Raw genomic sequence first — 18,975 nt, 5'->3', positions numbered from 1 at the left:
AGCTGTATGCCAGCATGGTGTACTACATGTAACCATGTGACTGACACATTTTTAATAGCTTTATTGGTGTGCAATGGGAATACTAAGCCGCCCCCCCCCATGAATAGTAGGCGAGAGAGTGTCTGTATATTTCACCTGTGTAATCTTACTCTATGTAGCATTGTGGTTGATCTGCATCCTGCTGGGAAGTGGTGTGTGTACCTGCCCTTATGATTAAGTATGGCCTGTTCAGTGATTTTTGTTGTCCAGAGTAGTATTGTTCTCAAAAGGGTTTCCAGTGTAAAATAAAGAAAGCATAATCATTACATAAATGTAAAGTTCTGCTACGTTTAAATATATATTGCGTATCAATTTCTCATTATTTCCCAAAATGTCAGCTTGCTCTTCGTAATGGGAACGTTCTGGTTTACATCCAGAAACTAAAATACCTCCAGAGACCTAATACTTCTTACAATGGAGGGTTTGCTACAATGTATTCAGTCTAATCATCTGCTAGCTAAATACATCAGTAGCATAAATCTCTCTCCCATCTTGATAGTTTGCTACAGTGTTTAAAGAGTTATCGGGTGATGTAAATCTGTGACAGTGTTGAGCTGTGCAAGCAATGAAGGGGAAGCAGCACTCACCAGAGCACTGTAGCCTCTTTAAACAGCTGATCATAGGGGGTGCCAAGAGTCAGACCCCAAACGGTCAGATATTCATGGCCTATACTAAGATGTCAAACATGCAGTTCCAGCTGCAGACATAATGTTGTAAAGCAGAAGGAGCTAAGCAGAATGATATATAGGGTAATGTGAAAAGAGATAGGATAACCTGTAATTTATTGATTTAAATTACTGCTAACTCTCGACTGAAGAGTCCAGTGGGTGGTCCTACTCCGTGATTGGCAGCTGTATTCACACTCATACTGGGAAGGTTGTCAATCGCTGAGTAAAACCGCCCACTGGACTCTTTTGCCCACATTGAGCAGGGATTTAAATAAAATTACAGGTTATCCTGAATTTCTTTGCACGAAAATATATATCAATCAGTATAGCTTTTCCTTCTCTATAACATGCTGCCTCCATATAGGACAGCATCTTCAACATGACCGGTTCCCTTTAAGTGTGGGTAAAATGTATCATTCTGGAGTCTAGACAGTTACATTTACAGAGGAATATCTAGACTGGATATACAGTAATTGTACGGTACTATAGTAATTGTATCAAATCCTCAGCATACTTATTTACATTCCATCAGAAAAGCTATGGCACTTCTATGCAAACTTGGATAAACAGCCAGAAACATATAATCTATTAAGAGGAGTATTGCAATATTCCAGTCACACAGCGGCAGTGAATAATATGGCTCCACTGTGTGAAGATTTGTGGATCTAACCACAACGCTGCATTTATGTGATGTTGCTTCCTTTGCAGTATTGTAAATTAATATATGAGCCAACCTGACCTTTATTTACAACAATATAGACAAAGTACATTTCGGAATTGCTGCCTCTTGTTCAGGGCCGATTCTAGCTTTTCTGCTGCCTGAAGAAAAAATTGAAATGGCGCCCCCCAGATTTTGATTGACATCCTTCAACTGTTTTGGATGCGCCGTTGCCTTGTACTGCCTGGCATGCGTGGTGCAGCCTTGCAGAATACACCTCGCTGTACGGTGTGTGCCCAAGGTGTACAAGGCAATGGCGCATTCGAGAAAGTTTCGAGGAGACTGGTAGTGATGTATAACAGCCAGTGGGATGTCAATCATGAAAGTAAAGGTGGGTTTGGAGGCAGGACTATGTGACTCTTCAGGATAGCGGCACCGCCCCATGACCCCTTTAATGAGTAGATAGCATTTAGTGTGCGCCATTTTAAAAGTTGATTTTATAGAATTTGCTGCATCTGATAAAAACAAACAAGGGAATGTTTGGAAATAGTCACGTCATGTATTACTGCATGGTGGAGGTTCAAGGGGTTAAAACTACCAGACAGGTTCCCATTAAATATACAATGAACTGAAAACAACTCCATCTGCCCTGCAATTTTGTTATTATAAATATATCCTACATCGACACGCCCAGAACCAAGCTCAGTACATCGACACATGCCCAGAACATCTACACATACCCAGAACCAAGCTCAGTACACAGCACAAATACAGATCAATTTAGTGCAACCCCTGCTGTATAGCTTTGTATGATGTAGAACTACAGCTCCCAGCATGGCCTGAACAATGGTAAGGATATGCTGGGAGGCGTGGCTTCACAAAAAAAAAAAATCATACCACCCATCATCTCGCTGCAGATCATACAGTGACTACAGTGCTGATTAGAGGCAGATAAACATTTACATTAATTGACTCACACGTCTCAGATTGTAGTTCTTTTTCTCTTTTTTTCTCTATCCAGTCCAGATCTCTATGATGACTTCTCCCGGCCACAGCCCATTTCTGCAGTTTGCCGCTCAGATGTCTTCAGCTTCTCAAATTTCAAACATTTCTGCACCTATAAACGGAGATAAAATTCTCATGGTGCCACACACCAAGCCACAAAATATAATAGTGTCATACACTGTGTCACACACAGTGCTCCCTGTAGATAGTGCCCCCAAAGATCCCACTGCAGAGAGTGCCATCTATAGATGCCCCTGTAGATAGTGCCCCACATATAGCCCACCCCTGTATATAGCGTGCCACATATAGCCCACCCCTGTATATAGTGTGCCACATATAGCCCACCCTTGTATATAGTGGCTCAGATATAGCCCACCCTTGTATATAGTATCCCTCATATAGCCCCCCTGTATATAATGCCCCACATATAGTCCACCCCTGTATATAGTGTCCCTCATATAGCCCAACCCTGTATATATTGTCCCTCATATAGCCCACCCCCATATATAGTGTCCCTCATATAGCCCATCCCTGTATATAGTGCCCCAAATATAACTCCCTCTGTAGATAATGTCACACATTTTTATTAGAAAAAAAAACACACACAAAAAAAAAAAAAAAAACACTTTACATACTCATCTTGATCCCATTCCCACGCCGTCCGGTGGCAATGTAGACCTGCTCTCTTCTGAGCAGGTCCGCTGGGGCTGAAGATGAGAGGCGTTGATTGACAGAGCAAGTCAGTCTGACCTGCCAATCAGTGCCTTTCAAAAGACACAATCGGCGTGATGAAGTCATCGCGCCGTTTGCGTCATTGAAAAGCGCTGAATGGCCAGGAACGACGCTCGGCCATTCTTCGCTTATTATAGGGCAAGAGGGGGTGGCGGTGGCTGGTTTCAGTGGCGGCACCCCCTCAGAGGCAGCGGGCCGCCGCGTGAGGCAAGATGCTCATCTCACGGACAGTGCAGCCCTGCTCTTGGTATGGACAAGGTGGAAAGCACATGCCAAATTGTAAGAATCCAAGACAAAGATGAATAGCTTTAGCTTACAATTACAAATGGATTCTATCTGACATACTCATTACTTTGGCTTTTGCTGCAAAATTATAACTGACACACAGGCCTCTCAATATCCCCCCTTTCATACAAATTACTTATTAGAAGCATAAGATGAATGAAGGAAGAAAATAATCTGGGTTGTTTTAGTAGCATATGAATGTACCAAAAAATACCCTTTAACACCCCCCTTTTCCATCCCTACAGTCTAGAATCAAACATATGTAAGGTTAAAGTAAATAAACAACTCGGTGAAGCAAATAGTTCTAAAAATTAAAAGTTACTACTTACCGTTACAATACTATAATGGTTTGGAAAGGTTTTTGATGGATACACCGGCCTTAAAGCTTGTGTATATGTCCCACATTGCTCTAAAATGGAAGTAAAAGCACAGGAAGTCAGAGAGAAGCAAAATAATAATGGTACATGGATTTATTTCTCAAAAATGAACTGTAGTCTATATATGCGTCGTTATACGCCTGACCTCATAACAAGAGCAATGGCCTAGTGAATAAATATATCCCTCATAGATTTGTAGACTTTGTTAGTAAGCAAAAAATAATCACCAAATGACCACAGTGTTTCTTCCATGTTAGGCTATATTTACATTTGCGCTATGATTTCTATTAATCTGGTCTATAACAGAATAACGGAAAAACGGAAAAGCCGGATCTGTTGCATGGTGGAAACCCAACGGAACCCAGTAACTTTTCAAAACATAATAGCGCTTCTGCTGAATGAAGAAGTCGGTTTATGATGACTATTGTAATAGTGGGGCCAAGGAAAGAAGTCAGATTAGGGAATGTAATTAGCCGATCTGAAAAAATTTGCTTTCAGGGCACGCTTTAACCCCTTAGTGTCTAAGCCTGTTTTGGCCTTCAGGACCAGCCCCATTTTTGCAAATCTGACATGTGTCACTTTATGTGGTAATAACTCCAGAATGCTTTTGCCTATCCAAGCGATTCGGAGATTGTTTACTCGTGACATGTTGTACTTTATGATACTGAAAAAATTTAGTCGTTAAATTCAATATTTATTTGTAAGAAACGCCAAGATTTAGAGAAAATTAGCAAAAATTTGAATTTTTCTAAATTTAAATGTATTTACTTGTAAAACAGATAGTAATACCACACAAAATACTTACTAGTTTATATTTCCCATATGTCTACTTTATGTTTGCGTCGTTTTTTGAACATTCTTTTATTTTTCTAGGACGTTACAAGGCTTAGAACTTTAGCAGCAATTTCTCATATTTTCAAGAAAATTTCAAAAGGCTATTTTTTCAGGGACCAGTTCAGTTCTGAAGTGGCTTTGAGGGCCTTATATATTAGAAAATCCCCAGAAGTCACCCCATTTTGAAAACTGAACCCCTCAAAGTATTCAAAACTGCATTCAGAAAGTGTTTTAACCCTTTAGGCGTTTCACAGGAATTAAAGCAAAGTAGAGGTGAAATGTACAAATTTCATTTTTTTTCTTCGAAAATTCATTTGTAATACATTTTTTCTGTACCACTGAAGGTTTTACCCAAGAAATGCAACTCAATATTTATTGCCCAGATTCTGCAGTTTTTAGAAATATCCCACATGTGGCCCTAGTGTGATAATGGACTGAAACACTGGCCTCAGAAGCAAATGAGCACCTAGTGGATTTTGGGGCCTCCTTTTTTTAGAATATATTTTAGGCACCATGTCAGGTTTGAATAGGTCTTGTGGTACCAAAACAGTAAAGACCCCCAAAAAGTGACCCCATTTTGGAAACTATACCCCTCAAGGAATTTATCTATGGGTATAGTTAGCATTTTGAACCCACAGTTTTTTTGCTAAATTTATTTGAATTAGTATGTGAAGATGAAAATCTACTTTTTTTGTGAAAAAAACGTAGAAATTTTAAATTTTTACAAGGAAAAAAGTAGAAAAAAACACCAACATATGTAAAGCAATTTCTTCCGATTATAGCAATACCCCATATGTGGTAATAAACTGCTGTTTGGACCCACAGCAGGCCTCAGAAGAGAAGGAGCACCATTTGGATTTTGGATTTCTGATTTTGCTGGAATAATTTTCAGTGCCGTGTCGCGTTTGCAATGCCCTGGAAGGATGAAAACCGTGGAAACCCCCCAATAGTGACCCCATTTTAGAAGCTACACCCCTCAAGGAATTTTTCTAGGGGTAAAGTTAGCATTTTGACCCCACAGTTGTTTTGCTGAATTCATTGGAATTAGTCTGTAAAAGGTAAAAATCTACTTTTTTTCTGAAAAAAGGTAGCCATTTTTAATTTTTACAAGGAATAAAGGAGAAAAAGCACCCCAACATTTGTAAAACAATTTCTCCTGATTACGTAAATACCCCATATGTGGTAATAAACTGCTGTTTGAACCCACACCGGGGCTTAGAAGGGAAGGAGCGCTATTTGGCTTTTGGAGCTAAAATTTAGCTGGAATAGTTTTTGGGCGTCATGTCGAATTTGCAAAGCCCCTGAGAGACCGAAACAGTGGAAGCCCCCCAAAAGTAACCCCATTTGGGAAACTACACCACTTAAGGAATCTATCTAGGGGTATAGTGAGCATTTAGGCCCCACACGTCTTTTGCAGAATTTAGTAGAATTAGGGCGTGAAAATTAATATCAACATATTTCCACTAAAATGTTGAATTTTTTCAATTTCACAAAAGATAAAAGGAGAAAATGCACCCCAATATTTGTAAAGCAATTTCTCCCGAGTACGGCAATACCCCACATGTGGTCATAAATGCTTTTTCATTAGAAAGTAATTAACCCTTTACAAACTGATTCATGTTTTGCTTTTTGCTTTTTCGTTTTTCCTCCCCGCTTTCCGAGAGCCACAACTTTTTTATTTTTCCATCAATAGAGTGGTTTGGGGGCTTATTTTTTGCGGGACGAGCTGTAGTTTTTATTGGTACCATTTTTTCGTACATAAGACGTTTTGAGCACTTTTTATTACATTTTTTGGTAGAGCCAGGGTGACAAAAAACTGCGATTTTGCGGTTTAAAATTCTTTATTTTTCACGGCGTTCACCGTGTGAGTTAAATAATGGTATATTGTAATAGCTTGGACGTTTACGGACGCAGCGATACCAATTTTGTGTATTTTTTTTACATTACTTTAGAGAAAAAATGTGAAAAGGGTTTCTTTTTGGACTTTAAATATTTATTTAATTTTTTCCACTGATAATAACTATTTACTTTTGTTTTTACATATTTTATAAGTCCCCCTGAGAGACTTGAACCAGCGATCGTTAGATCACTGGTAGAATACACTGCAATACTAATGTATTGCAGTATATTGTGATTTTTACAGGCTCCTGTAACAGCGTGATCGCTGTTTCTGTCCGTTAGTCCCAGGTATCAGCTGTAATACACAGCTGACACCCGCAGCGTATGGCGCGGGCTCAGCGCGCGAGACGCTCCATATATCACCCCCCACACCACGACATGCTATTAAGTCATGGTGCGCAAAGGGTTTAATGCGCAGCGGATGGTGCAGAGTGAAAATTTAAAATTTCCACTGATGTGTCATTTTAGTGCACTATATGTTGTTCCCAGTTTATGCCACAAATACCACATAAAATATTAACAGAGTTCTCCCGGGTATGGAGATGCCATATTGGTGGACGTAAACGGCTGTTTGGGCACGCTGTAGGGCTCAGAAGGGAGGGACGCCATTTGGCTTTTGGAGCGCAGATTTTGCTTGGTAGTAGTTCTGGCGTTTTGCTGGTATTTCAGTTTTTAATGTGGGGGCACATGTAGGCTGGGCAGAGTACATCAGGGGCATAATAAGAGGGTATAATAATGGGGTAAATAAATAATAATCCACAGATATGTGGCCAGTGTCGCACTTATAAATGGCACCCGATCCTATCCGCTTTTGGAACGCTCTGTACATTTTGCATCGCCATAATCTGGGAGCCGGAACTTTTTTTATTTTTTCACCACCGGAGCCGTGTGAGGGCTTATTCTTTGCGGGACAATCTGTAATTTTCATTGGTACCATTTTGGGGTACATGCGATTTTGTTGATCACTTTTTATTCAATTTTTCGGCATGCCAGGTGACCAAAAACCATCAATTCTGACAATGATTTTTATTTATTTATTTTTGACGGCGTTTACCCTGGGCTATAAATGACTATTATACTTTATTCTGCGGGTCGGTACGATTATGGCGATACCAGATGTATATACGTTTTTTTATGTTTTGCAGCGTTTGCGCAATAAAATAACTTATTTAGAAAATACATTATTTTTTGTGTCACCATATTATGAGAGCCGTAACTTTTTTATTTTTCAGTCAAAAAAGATGTGTAAGGGCTTGTTTTCTGCGGGACGGGTTGTAGTTTGTATCGGTACTATTTTGGCATACGTGCAACTGTTTGATCACTTTTTATTACATATTTTGGGAGGGGTGGTGACCAAAAAATAGTGATTCTGGCATTGTTTTTAGTTTATTTTTTTTGCGGTGTTCACCGTGCGGGAAAAATAATATTATAGTTTTATAGTTGGGGTCGTTACGAATGCGGTGATACCAAATATGTGTACTTTTTTTTTTTACTTGTTCATTTTTTTCCTATAATAAAAGACTTATTATAGGAAAAAAAGCAGTTCTTGTTTATGTCACTTATAACTTTTATTTTTACACTTTTTTTAAAACATTTTTATTCTTTTTTTTACTTTTTTCACTTGTCCCATTAGGGAACACTTAGACTTGCAGCTTTGATCGCTGCTGGAATACATTACACTACACACGTAGTGTAATGCATTCCAACTGTCATTGTGACGTAACAGTCACACTGACAGGAAGCCTACGACGACCACCCTCCGCGTGGTCCTCATAGGCTTCTGTACATGGCAACCCGGAAGCCATTGTCTGGCGTCCGGTTGCCATGGGTACCATCGCCAGCCCCCGTGATTTCACGTGGGGGCTGCCGATCGGCGCTAAACACCTTAATTGTGGCGTTCAAAATCGAGCGCCGCAATTAAGGGGTTAACTGCCGATATCAGCGGCGATGGGCCGCTGATCGGCAACGGGGAATGCAGGGCAGACACCCTGCACAGTTAACCGCCGCTGCGGTGTAGCGCCGCGCGGTGGTTAACTGTCAAAGCACAGACGTAACTGCACGTCAAGGTGCGCGAACTTACTGCTCACCTTGACGTACAGTTACGTCATGGTGCGTTAAGGGGTTAAACTGTGAATGTTGGGAATTAATTTGATTGTCCTGGGAAGCACATTCCAGAGGACTGGTGCAGCACGAAAGATATCTTGGAGACAGGAGTGGGAGGTTCGGATTATGGAAGAGCTTAATCTAAGGTCGTTCGCACGGGATGTTAATCTAAAGCAAGGGTAGGGTGGTAGACAGAGATAAGGGAGGTGCAGCACTGTGGAGAGCTTTGTGTGGGAGTGTAATAAGTTTGAATTTTATTCTGAAGGGAAAGGGCAACCAGTTCCGTGACTGGCACAAGGTAGAGGCATTTGTGTAGCGGTTGGTAAAAAAGAGGAGCCTGGCTGCTGCATGCAGGATAGATTATAGAGGGGAGAGTTTAGGGAGGGGAATAGACCGATTAGTAAGGCCTTCAAGGTGAGAGTAATTCAAAGTGACAAGGAGAGTTTTGGCTGTTTTCACAGTAAGAAAAGGGTGGATTCTGGATATGTTTTTGAGGTGAAAGTGACAGGAGTGTGTACGGCCTAGGATTTATGGTAATTCCACACACTGAGATGGAGACAACAGGTTTAGGTAGGTTAGTAGATGGCGGTAACACAAGGAGCTCAGTTTTAGAAAGATTTGGTTTCAGATAAGGAGAGGACATAACGTTGAAGACAGCGGACAGACAATCACTGGTGTTTTGTATTAGAGCAGAGGTGATGTCACAGGAAGAGGTATATAATTGGGTGTCAGCCTAGAGATGGCACTGGAAGCAAAATCTGCTAATGGTTTGTCCAATAGGGGCTGGGCAGAGATAGGTGGAGTGGACCTAAGACTGATCCCTGAGGAACCCCAACAGCAAGGGGAAGAGGAGAAGAAGTAGAACTAGCAAATAATACACTGAACCAGTGGTCGGAGAAGTAGGAAGAAAACCAAGATAGAGCATAGTGGGGCATATTCAGTGGAAAATTGTGGTCTACAGTGTCAAACGCTGTCGAGAGATTCAGAAGAATCAGTAGATTCATTAGATTTTGCAGTCAAGAGATCATATTAGACTCTAGTAAGGGCAGTCTTTGCAAAATGTAGAGTGCAGAAACCAGATTGTAAGGGGTCAACAATAGAGTTAGCAGGGAGATAGCGAAAGTAGACCAAGCCTTCCAGGAGTTTAGAGATGAAGGGGAGATTAGAGGCTGGTCAGTAGTTCGCAACACAGAACGGGTCAAGAAATGTTTTTTTCATTAATGGGGTTATAAATTGCATGTTTAACCCCTTAAGGACGCAGCCTAGTTTGGGCCTTAAGGCGCAGAGCCCATTTTTCAAATCTGACGTATTTCACTTTATGTGGTAAGAACTTTGGAATGATTTTACCTATCCAAGCAATTCTGTTTTCTCGTGACAAATTGGGCTTTATGGTAGTGGTAAAACTTGGTCGATACATTCAGTGTTTATTTGTGAAAGATAGCAAAATTTACAGAAAATTTGGAAAAATTAACATTTTCCTGAATTTAAATGTATCTGCTTGTAAGGTAGATGTTATACCACACAAAATAGTTACTAATTAACATTTCCCATATGTCTACTTTAGATTGCCATAATTTTTTGAACATTATTTTATTTTTCTAGGAAGTTACAATGCTTCGAACATGACCAGCAATTTCTCGTATTTTCATGAAAATTCCAAAAGCCTTTTTTTTTTTTAGGTACCAGTTCAGAAGTGGCTTTGAGGGGCCTATGCATTATAAACCCCCCAAAAAAAAACACAAAAAAAAAAAAAAAAACATTTTTAAAACTAGACCCCCTCAAAGTATTCAAAACAGCATTTAGAAAGTTTCTTAACCCTTTAGGTGTTTCACAGGAATTAAAGCAAAGTAAAGTAAGGTGGAGGTGAAATTTGCAAATTTTCATTTTTCTTGCAGAAATTAATTTTTTATCCATTTTTTCCTATAACACAGAAGGTTTTACCAGAGAAACACTACTAAATATGTATTGGCCAGATTCTGAAGTTTTTAGAAATGTCCCACATGTGGCTCTAGTGTGCTCGTGGACTAAAACACAAGCCCCAGAAGCAAAGAAGCACTTAGTGCATTTTGGGGCCTCTTAGAATATATTTTAGGCACCATGCTAGTTTTGAACAGGTCTTGTGGTGCCAAAATTTTATAAGTCCCCCAAAAGTGGAAACTATACCCCTCAAGGAATTCATTTATTGGTGTTGTGACCTTTTAGACCCCACCGTTTTTTCCCAGAACTTATTTGAATTGGGCTGTGAATTTACAAATTTTGTTTTTCCCCAGTAATATATCGTTTTGGCTCAAAATGTTACATTTTCTCTTGTCCTTGTACTTGACACACAATATATTGCTGCTAGAATGTGCCGTGCTCTCACTCCTTCTGAGTGTTTGCCCAAGCAGGGTCTTAGAGAGGCCTCTCCGATTTTTTTCCAGCAGTACCGCTGTACTTCTGGAAGCGAGGCACTTGGAGTGGGACGCTGGTATAAAACTTATTCAGGTACAGGTGGTAACCCTGGTTCAGTAGTGGGTGCACCAAATCCCACACAATTTTTGCGTTAATTGCAAGTAAGGGGGGGCATTCTGGGGGCTGAATACTGCGGTCCTTCCCTTCATATATTCTAAATTTGTACTTCTACCCTGATGCACTCTTGCACAGCTTATACCATTTTCACGCCATACCTTGCCCTCTTACTCGGCAGGTACTGGTGGAATTGAAGCCTCTCCTTAAAATCTACCAAGGACTCATCAATAGAAATACACTTCTCGGGGGTGTATGCTTGGGAAAAAATGTTCTAATAGGGGTCTCAATTTATACAAACTGTCAAAACTGGGGTCATCTCGGGGTGGGCATTGCTCATTATCAGCATAATGTAAGAAGTGAAGTATTGCTTCATAACGCATCCTGGACATGGCCATGCGGTACATCGGGGTGTGGTATAACATGTCTGTACTCCAGTAGGTTCAAATGGACGGCTTTTTCAGAAGCCCCATGTTCAAGAGCAGTCCCCAGAACTTGCCCAACTCTGCTGCGCCTACAGGAGTCCACCTGTGGCATTCGGCATAAAATGATGTGGGGTTCTTTGTCATATACTGTTGGGCATATAAATTTGTCTGGGACACCATAAGCTCTATAAATTAATCATTGAAAAATAACTTGAAAAAGTCCATCTCATTGAGCCCTGTCGTATTAAAATTTTACACCTGGGCTGCCCGTGTATTCAGGGATTTGGGGCTCGTAATTGTCTGGTGTGGTGGTCCAAATGGGGTCACTTTGCTCGGAGGTTTCAACAGTTGCGGGGTCACTTCTCTCAGGGGTTTCAAATGTGGTGGAGGTCCTGGGGCGTCTCCTAGGGGGTCCCTCCTCTTCATCACTGGATGAGGAGGTTGATAAATAAGAGAGAGAGTCTCGCCATCTGACAAGTCTGTTAGACGCAAGAAACGCATAGGCCTCTTCGAGAATGACCTTTGGGACATATTTTATTATTTGTGTGTCACACGTGTAAATTGGGTGCTTAGACACGTGTATACAGCAAAATGTGTTCTCTTGCACAGGCAGAGCGTGTGTGCTTGACAAGAACAAAATAAAAGTATACTTTTATTAGTATTACTAGAAGCAATAGACTTCTATATAAAAAATAAAAAAAAGTTTTATGTAGAACAATTCCCTGACACTAACAAACCCTAATACTAGCCGAGATTCTGCAGATAACGAAGTATCAAAACACACACACACACACACATATATATATATATATATTATTTTTTTTGTTTTTATAGAACAGATGGACTTCCCTGACGCTAAACCTAACTAGGGCGAGGGTTCCCAATACTAAACCTAACTAGATTATGCCAAGCTTTCCTGACGCTAAACCTAACTACGGTGACGGATTCCTGACGCTAAACCTAACTAACTGTGACTGATTCCTGATGCTAAATTCCCTGACGCTATATCCAACTACGCTTTTTGACGGTTCCCTGACACTAACGAACCCTGACTTTCTAAACAGACTTCTCTTTTGTTTTTATTACATTTTATAAAGAAAATAAAAAAATAAAATAATCCCCAGGGACCAAAAAAATGTGGCCCTGAAGACTCAAAAGTGGTCAGTGATAGAGAACACTGACCAAAAACCTGGGTGACAGGGGAACACAAGGACGGGAGTGGGAAGTGGAAGGTGGGAACATTTTTTGTAAACGACACTGCATGTTTTTTTCGAAACTAAACTGCACTGCCTCACGCCACAACCTCTCTCAACGACTCTCAAACTCCAGAGAGTGGGTGCGGCAGAATCTAAGGTCACAGCAGGAAATTGTGTATGCGACCCCTGCTATTGGTCAGTCGTCACTAACTAACCAATAGCAGCGATCACGGAGGCAGGACCACTACGATTGGTCCCTGTACACGGAGCTGTGATAGCCTGCTGTTCAAAACAGCAGGCATCACAGCTTGATGAAACGCTGGGGGGAAATGGCGATGCATTTTCCAGAGGATGTATTATTCTGACGCTGAGCGTGAGCGATGCCCTTAGCGCGACGGAATAGTAAGTCGCTGAGCGTGAAGGGGTTAAAAAAGGAGGGAAAGATTCCAGTAGAAAGAGGAGTTAAATATTTTTGTTCGGTGACTAGTGAGAGGCAGGGAGAGAGACTGGATGAGGTGTGAAGGAATCGGATCACTAATGCTGCTAGCAGGACGAGAAGGAGAGGAGCCTAGAAACCTTTGGTTATTAGTAGAGAGGAGCGAACTTATGAAAAGTTCAGTTCAGCTAGTTCTCCGAATTTCACGAAAAAGTTTGATTCGGACCGAACTAGTTCTGACCGAACCTGTAATTTCCGTGCGCCGAGCATGGTACTGTCCAGGGTGCTGAAAGAGTTAATGGGCTGCACTAACTCTTTCAGCAACCTTGACAGTACCATGCTCGGCGCGCGGAAAATAAAATTTTAATGTAATAAAAAATTACGTTCATACTTACATTCCTCCTGTCCGGCCTCCAGCGATGACGTTTCATCCATGTCGCCGCTGCAGCCAATCACAGGCTGCCGTGTCAGGAAAGAAGGTCGGACTGGAGGAAGAAGAGGGACTCGTCACCAAGACAACGACCGGGTACGTATGAAATGCTTTTTATTTTATTGTTAATCAGCAGCCTCTTTTCTCTATCAGTGATTGATAGAGACAAGTGGCTGCCAATTAGTATAATATTTTTGTAATGTTTTTTCTGCCCGCCCGGGTTCGGTCAAAACGTGTTCGGCCGAACCTGGTGAAGTTCGGATTCGCTGCGAACCGAACTTTTCGCGATGTTCGGACCGAAACCGGGTTCGGTTGTCCGGTTCGCTCATCTCTAGTTATTAGGTTAAATGCTGAAAGTGAAGAGGGAGTGCGGGAGGAAAGGGCATCGATGCTACTAGGGGAGTAGGCAATAATTTTATGCTGAATGTAGTCAATTTTAACTTTAAAATAAGTGGCCAGGTCTAAAGCACTGAGATCTACATAGTTAATAACGATCTCCCACCTACTCTATAAACTTGCAGCACTTGTCACTTAGGGGAGGAAAGGATCGAACATGTTAAAATCCCACATCCTCTCACCCCAACGACTACCTCCATTTGGATTCGATTATTAGCTGATATTGACCATTTAAAAGGGGTTTTTCCGAGTTATTTCAAAGATTTTCACGGTAGTACAGATGCAAAAAAAATAAAAAAAAGTACCCATTGCTCACCTCACAGATTCCAGTTGTTCGAGCACTGCCACTTCTGGTCCTCCCCGCCGCTGTGTATTGACATAGCTGCAGCGATGATGTGCTTGTATATCCATCCACATGATCACTGCGGCCATTCACTGTTCTCAATGGGTATACGGAACAGGATCGCTGGGTATATGGGCACGTCATTGCTGCAGCTATGTCAATAAACATCGGCGGGAAGGAACGGAGCGGCGACGCTGGAACGATGGGGATCCGTGAGGTGAGTAATCGCTCCTTTTTTTGCTTCCCTCCTACCTTGGCCAATTTTTTAAATAACTCAAAAAAAAATATCTTTATTTATCCTTGTAAAGCTGGCCATAGACATTAAAGTGGCAACAGTTTGAGCACCCCACCAAACAGCTGCCTAAACCTCTGTGAATCTAAGAAGGATCTTGTGTGGCTATAGACTTGAACTCCTTAAAGATTAAGCCTATTTTGGCCTTAGGCATTTTCAGATATATTTTTCTGTACTCTCACTTATCTTAGTAAACATTTACTTTTGAATACATTTTCAAAAGGCCCCCTTCTGAAATCTGCGATCCGGTCATGCATCACCTTTTCTTCTGGCTTCAGTGACATCCCGTATACCAATGCTATACTGCTGTATATTTTTTTTTTGTTTTTTTTTGGGGGGGGGGGGGGAAGGTTTCGCTGTGGGGAACGTGAATGCGCAGTTCCCACTTTACTCTTTTTGAGAGCTGGATAGAAAACAAAGGGAGGAGCCTACTACACGCTGCTAACTGCCTGCCAAGAATCATGGGTACTGTAGTCTCAGCATAAAACTAAGTAAACACAAACATCCCACAATTGCAGACAAGTGATGGAAACAAAAGAGAACGCAGGTATTGGTATTTACCGGGTTTTTTAAAACGCATGGTATTATCATGTTAGGTTAAGTATGAGAAAGTTTTTTTGCTATGATTGTTTTTTTTGGGCGGAGAGATCTGGTAAAGGACCACAGGAATTTTTAAACTTCGTGTAACCACATTCAGATAGCCATAACTACGGTCTGCTGAGGCCCTGTATCTAAGCCGAACATGTGGTAGGCATAGATACAGGGTCCAACAAACAGTATCGCAGATGGACCCTGTATCGAAGTCTACCACATGTATTACTAATGCGGGTTTTTGTGTGTTTGTTTTTTTTTTTTTAGAGTTTCGAAATGCTGCACTACATCGGATTCGAGGACTACTTCGATGACTGCTTTTTTAATTTTCAATAAATTGGTTAACGAGGGTTGTGTTTTTTTTTATTTCAATAAAATATTTTTTTCTATGTCTTGGCATTTTCTTTTTAACTTTATTACTACCGCCTTAGTAATGGCCGCTAGCTGATTGACCGTGTCCATTACTAAGACAGGGCTTAGTGTTATCTGGTGAAAAGGCTAACACTAACCCCCATTATTACCCTGGTACCCACAGCCACCTGAGGTGCCGGGAAGAGCCGGGTACAATCCAGTACCCAACCATCTTTAGTGACGGCTAGGTACTGGGGCGGCCGCAGGCTTGTATTCTTAAGCTGAGAAAGCCAAAAAAACAGAGGGCCTTCCCATCCTGGTAATTCTAGCCTGCTGCTGCTGCTATGTTGTATCTGGCTGGTTGTCAAAAATGGGGGGGGAGGGGGGACCCACGTCAAGGACATAGAAAAAATATTTCATTTAAAATTAAAAACCACCACATAATCCTCGTTAACTATTCTATTGAGAATATAAAAAAAAAACGTTATCCTCGAATCTGAAGTAGTCCAACAAGCTGTCACTGTATCTAATCCTATCCATAGCTATAGGGTCAGAGTGCTACAGATATGGGTGTGTGTGTATACACACATATACACACACACACACACACACACACACCATATAAATTTGGCAAGGATGTGGGGTCTGAAGCACAGTTAGCTCCGCCCACAGCCCGACCTGCAAGAAGCCTGTGAGGAAGGAGATGTGAGTGCTCAGTCTGTCTGTTTGTCGGTGTGTCTCTGTGTTTGTGTGTGTATAAGTTCCAGTATGTGTGTCTTTGTGTGTCTAAGTGCCTATATATGTATCTGTACAGTGGCGTAGCTATAGGGGTCGCAACAGTCCGCAACTGACCGCGCTTCCAACTGTATTTGCGTCCTCAGGATGCAAATACAGTTCATTGCAATGCTGGAGCATTCACTGTCCTGCGAGCAGCTCGGCGCAGGCAGGCGTGATGTAGTGGCGTCATCACGCCTGTCTGCGCCGAGTCACTCACAGCACAGACCGGAGGAGAAGGATTCTCCACCTGTCGTGGGATCGGGGATAGATACGTAATTATGTTATTTTTCTATTAGGTACGTACATATGGAGGCATTATACTGGGTATAGGAGGGGGGGGTCCATATGGTAGCTGCTGAGGGGGCATTATATGTATGGGGGCAATATACTGTGTGGGGGCAGCTATGGGGGTGCTTTATACTGTGTGGGGGCATTCATGGGGTCTGTCGGGCAAGATGGCTGGGCATAGGCATGTACAGGGGTCTGGTGCTGTTGGGAAAGGGGTAGGAGTTTCCAAGCTGAGTTCTTGCACCAGGGCCCTTGAGCCTTTAGCTAGCCACTGTATGTGTAGATGTTTGTGTGTGCATCTACTGCATTATCTGTACTATAAAATCTAAAAAAAAATTCAACCCTATTAACTATTTCTGATTAGGTTCACGATTTTCTTATTTTTAGAAGTAAGGAATGAAGGGAATTGCATGCACAGTATCTCCAAAAAATACCATTATACAATTATTTAACATAAGAGCATTGCAGGAATAGTTAACCAATAATATATATTGATCAGGATCGTCCCTTAGCTGCTACGTGTGATGACGCTCACTTATAAAAGGGACAATGCTGATAATCATTATATATATTTGACTCAGAATAAAAAGAGCAACTATGAGTGCAGAGGAACGCCAGGAACAACGAGAGACCAATTCCGAAAACAAGGCGTTAAGAAGGCAAAACCCTGAAGACAAGCATGTAATGAACAACGTCGTTCTCAAAGAGCACAATTATAAATACTTATTCCTTTTGCTAGCAAATACGTGTAATGGGTTTTCTACACTATACATACACAATATATATATATATATATATATATATATATATATATATATGAGACACACACACACACACACACACACACACACACACACGTCGTCCTTCGCAATGAATTAGAATATCAAAAAGTTAATTTCAGTAATTCAATTCAAAAAGTGAAACTCATATTATATAGATTCATTACACACACAGAGTGATCTATTTCCAACATTTTTTTCTTTTAATGTTGATGATTATGGCTAAAAGTTAATGAAAACCCAAAATTTTGTGGCTCAGAAAATTAGAATATTATAGAAGCCCAAATTTCAAAAATGATTTTTAATCCCGAAATGTAGGCCCACTAAAAGTATGAACAGCGTATGCACTCCATACTTGGTCGGGGCTCCTTTTGCATGAATTACTGCATCAATGCAGCGTGGCATGGAGGCGATCAGCCTGTGGCACTTAGGGTATGTTCACACGGCCTATTTACGGACGTAAATTGGGCGTTTTTGCCCCGAATTACGCCCGAAAATAGCGCCTCAATAGCGCTGACAAACATCTGCCCATTGAAAGCAATGGGCAGACGTTTGTCTGTTCACACGAGGCGTATATTTACGCGCCGCTGTCAAATGACGGCGCGTAAATAGACGCCCGCGTAGAAGTAGTAACCTGTCACTTCTTTGGCCGTAATTGGAGCCGCTATTCATTGACTCCAATGAATAGCAGCGCTAATTACGGCCGTAGTTGACGCGGCGTTCAAGCGCCTGCACATGCCGGTACGGCTGAAATTACGGGGATGTTTTCAGGCTGAAACATCCCCGTAATTTCAGCCGTTACGGACCCCCGCCGTGTGAACATACCCTTAGGTGTTATGGAGACCCAGGTTGCTTTGATAGTGTCCTTCAGCTCGTCTGCATTGTTTGGTCTGGTGTCTCATCTTCCTCTTTACAATACCCCATAGATTCTCTATTGCGTTTAGGTCAGGAGAGTTTGCTGGCAAATCAAGCACAGTGATACTGTGGTTATTGAACCAGGTATTTGTACTTTTGGCAGTGTGGGCAGGTGCCAAGTCCTGCTAGAAAATGAAATCAGCATCTGCATAAAGCTTGTCAGCAGAGGGAAGCATGAAGTGCTCTAAAATTTAGTGGTAGACGGCTGCGTTGACTCTGGACTTGATATAACACAGTGGACCAACACCAGAAGATGACATGGCTCCCCCAACCATCACTGACTGGAAACTTCACACTGGACCGCAAGAAACTTGGATTGAGTGCCTCTACTATTCCTCCAGACTCTGGGAAATTTACTTTCATCTGAAAACAGGACTTTGGACCACTGAGCAACATACAAGTCCTTTTTCTCCTATGCCCAGGTAAGACGCTTTTAACGTTGTCTCAAGGAATGTGACAGTTGTAGCTCATGTCCTGGACACATCGGTGTGTTGTGGCTCTTGAAGCACTGACTCCAGCCGCACTCCACTCCTTGTGAATTTCCCGCAAATTCTTGAATTGCCTTTTATTGACAATCCTTTCAAGGCTGCGGTTATCCCTGTTGCTTGTGCACCTTTTTCTACCACACTTTTTCCTTCCTCTCAACTTTCC

The 18,975-nt window shown here is 41.6% G+C and overlaps 1 protein-coding gene and 1 long non-coding RNA gene across 2 annotated transcripts in view; one reads left to right on the top strand and one right to left on the bottom strand.

Annotated features, from left to right (window-relative positions):
- LOC142759800 (uncharacterized) overlaps positions 1 to 15,566 on the top strand; it is a 34,868-nt gene extending 19,302 nt beyond the window's left edge. The window contains exon 3 of the long non-coding RNA XR_012883197.1: positions 15,482 to 15,566. This is a non-coding gene — a long non-coding RNA (uncharacterized LOC142759800). The remainder of the gene's footprint in view (positions 1 to 15,481) is intronic.
- ENPP1 (ectonucleotide pyrophosphatase/phosphodiesterase 1) overlaps positions 1 to 18,975 on the bottom strand; it is a 117,775-nt gene that overhangs the window by 50,347 nt on the left and 48,453 nt on the right. The window contains exon 7 of the mRNA XM_075862389.1: positions 3,717 to 3,796. Within this exon, the coding sequence (XP_075718504.1) occupies positions 3,717 to 3,796 (80 nt within the window). The remainder of the gene's footprint in view (positions 1 to 3,716; positions 3,797 to 18,975) is intronic.

This window comes from Rhinoderma darwinii, chromosome 4 (assembly GCF_050947455.1).
Source record: "Rhinoderma darwinii isolate aRhiDar2 chromosome 4, aRhiDar2.hap1, whole genome shotgun sequence".
NCBI classification, from domain to species: Eukaryota; Metazoa; Chordata; class Amphibia; order Anura; family Rhinodermatidae; genus Rhinoderma; species Rhinoderma darwinii.
The sequence above is the reverse complement of the archived record's forward strand: the minus strand, read 5'-3'. Positions and strand labels throughout refer to the sequence as shown.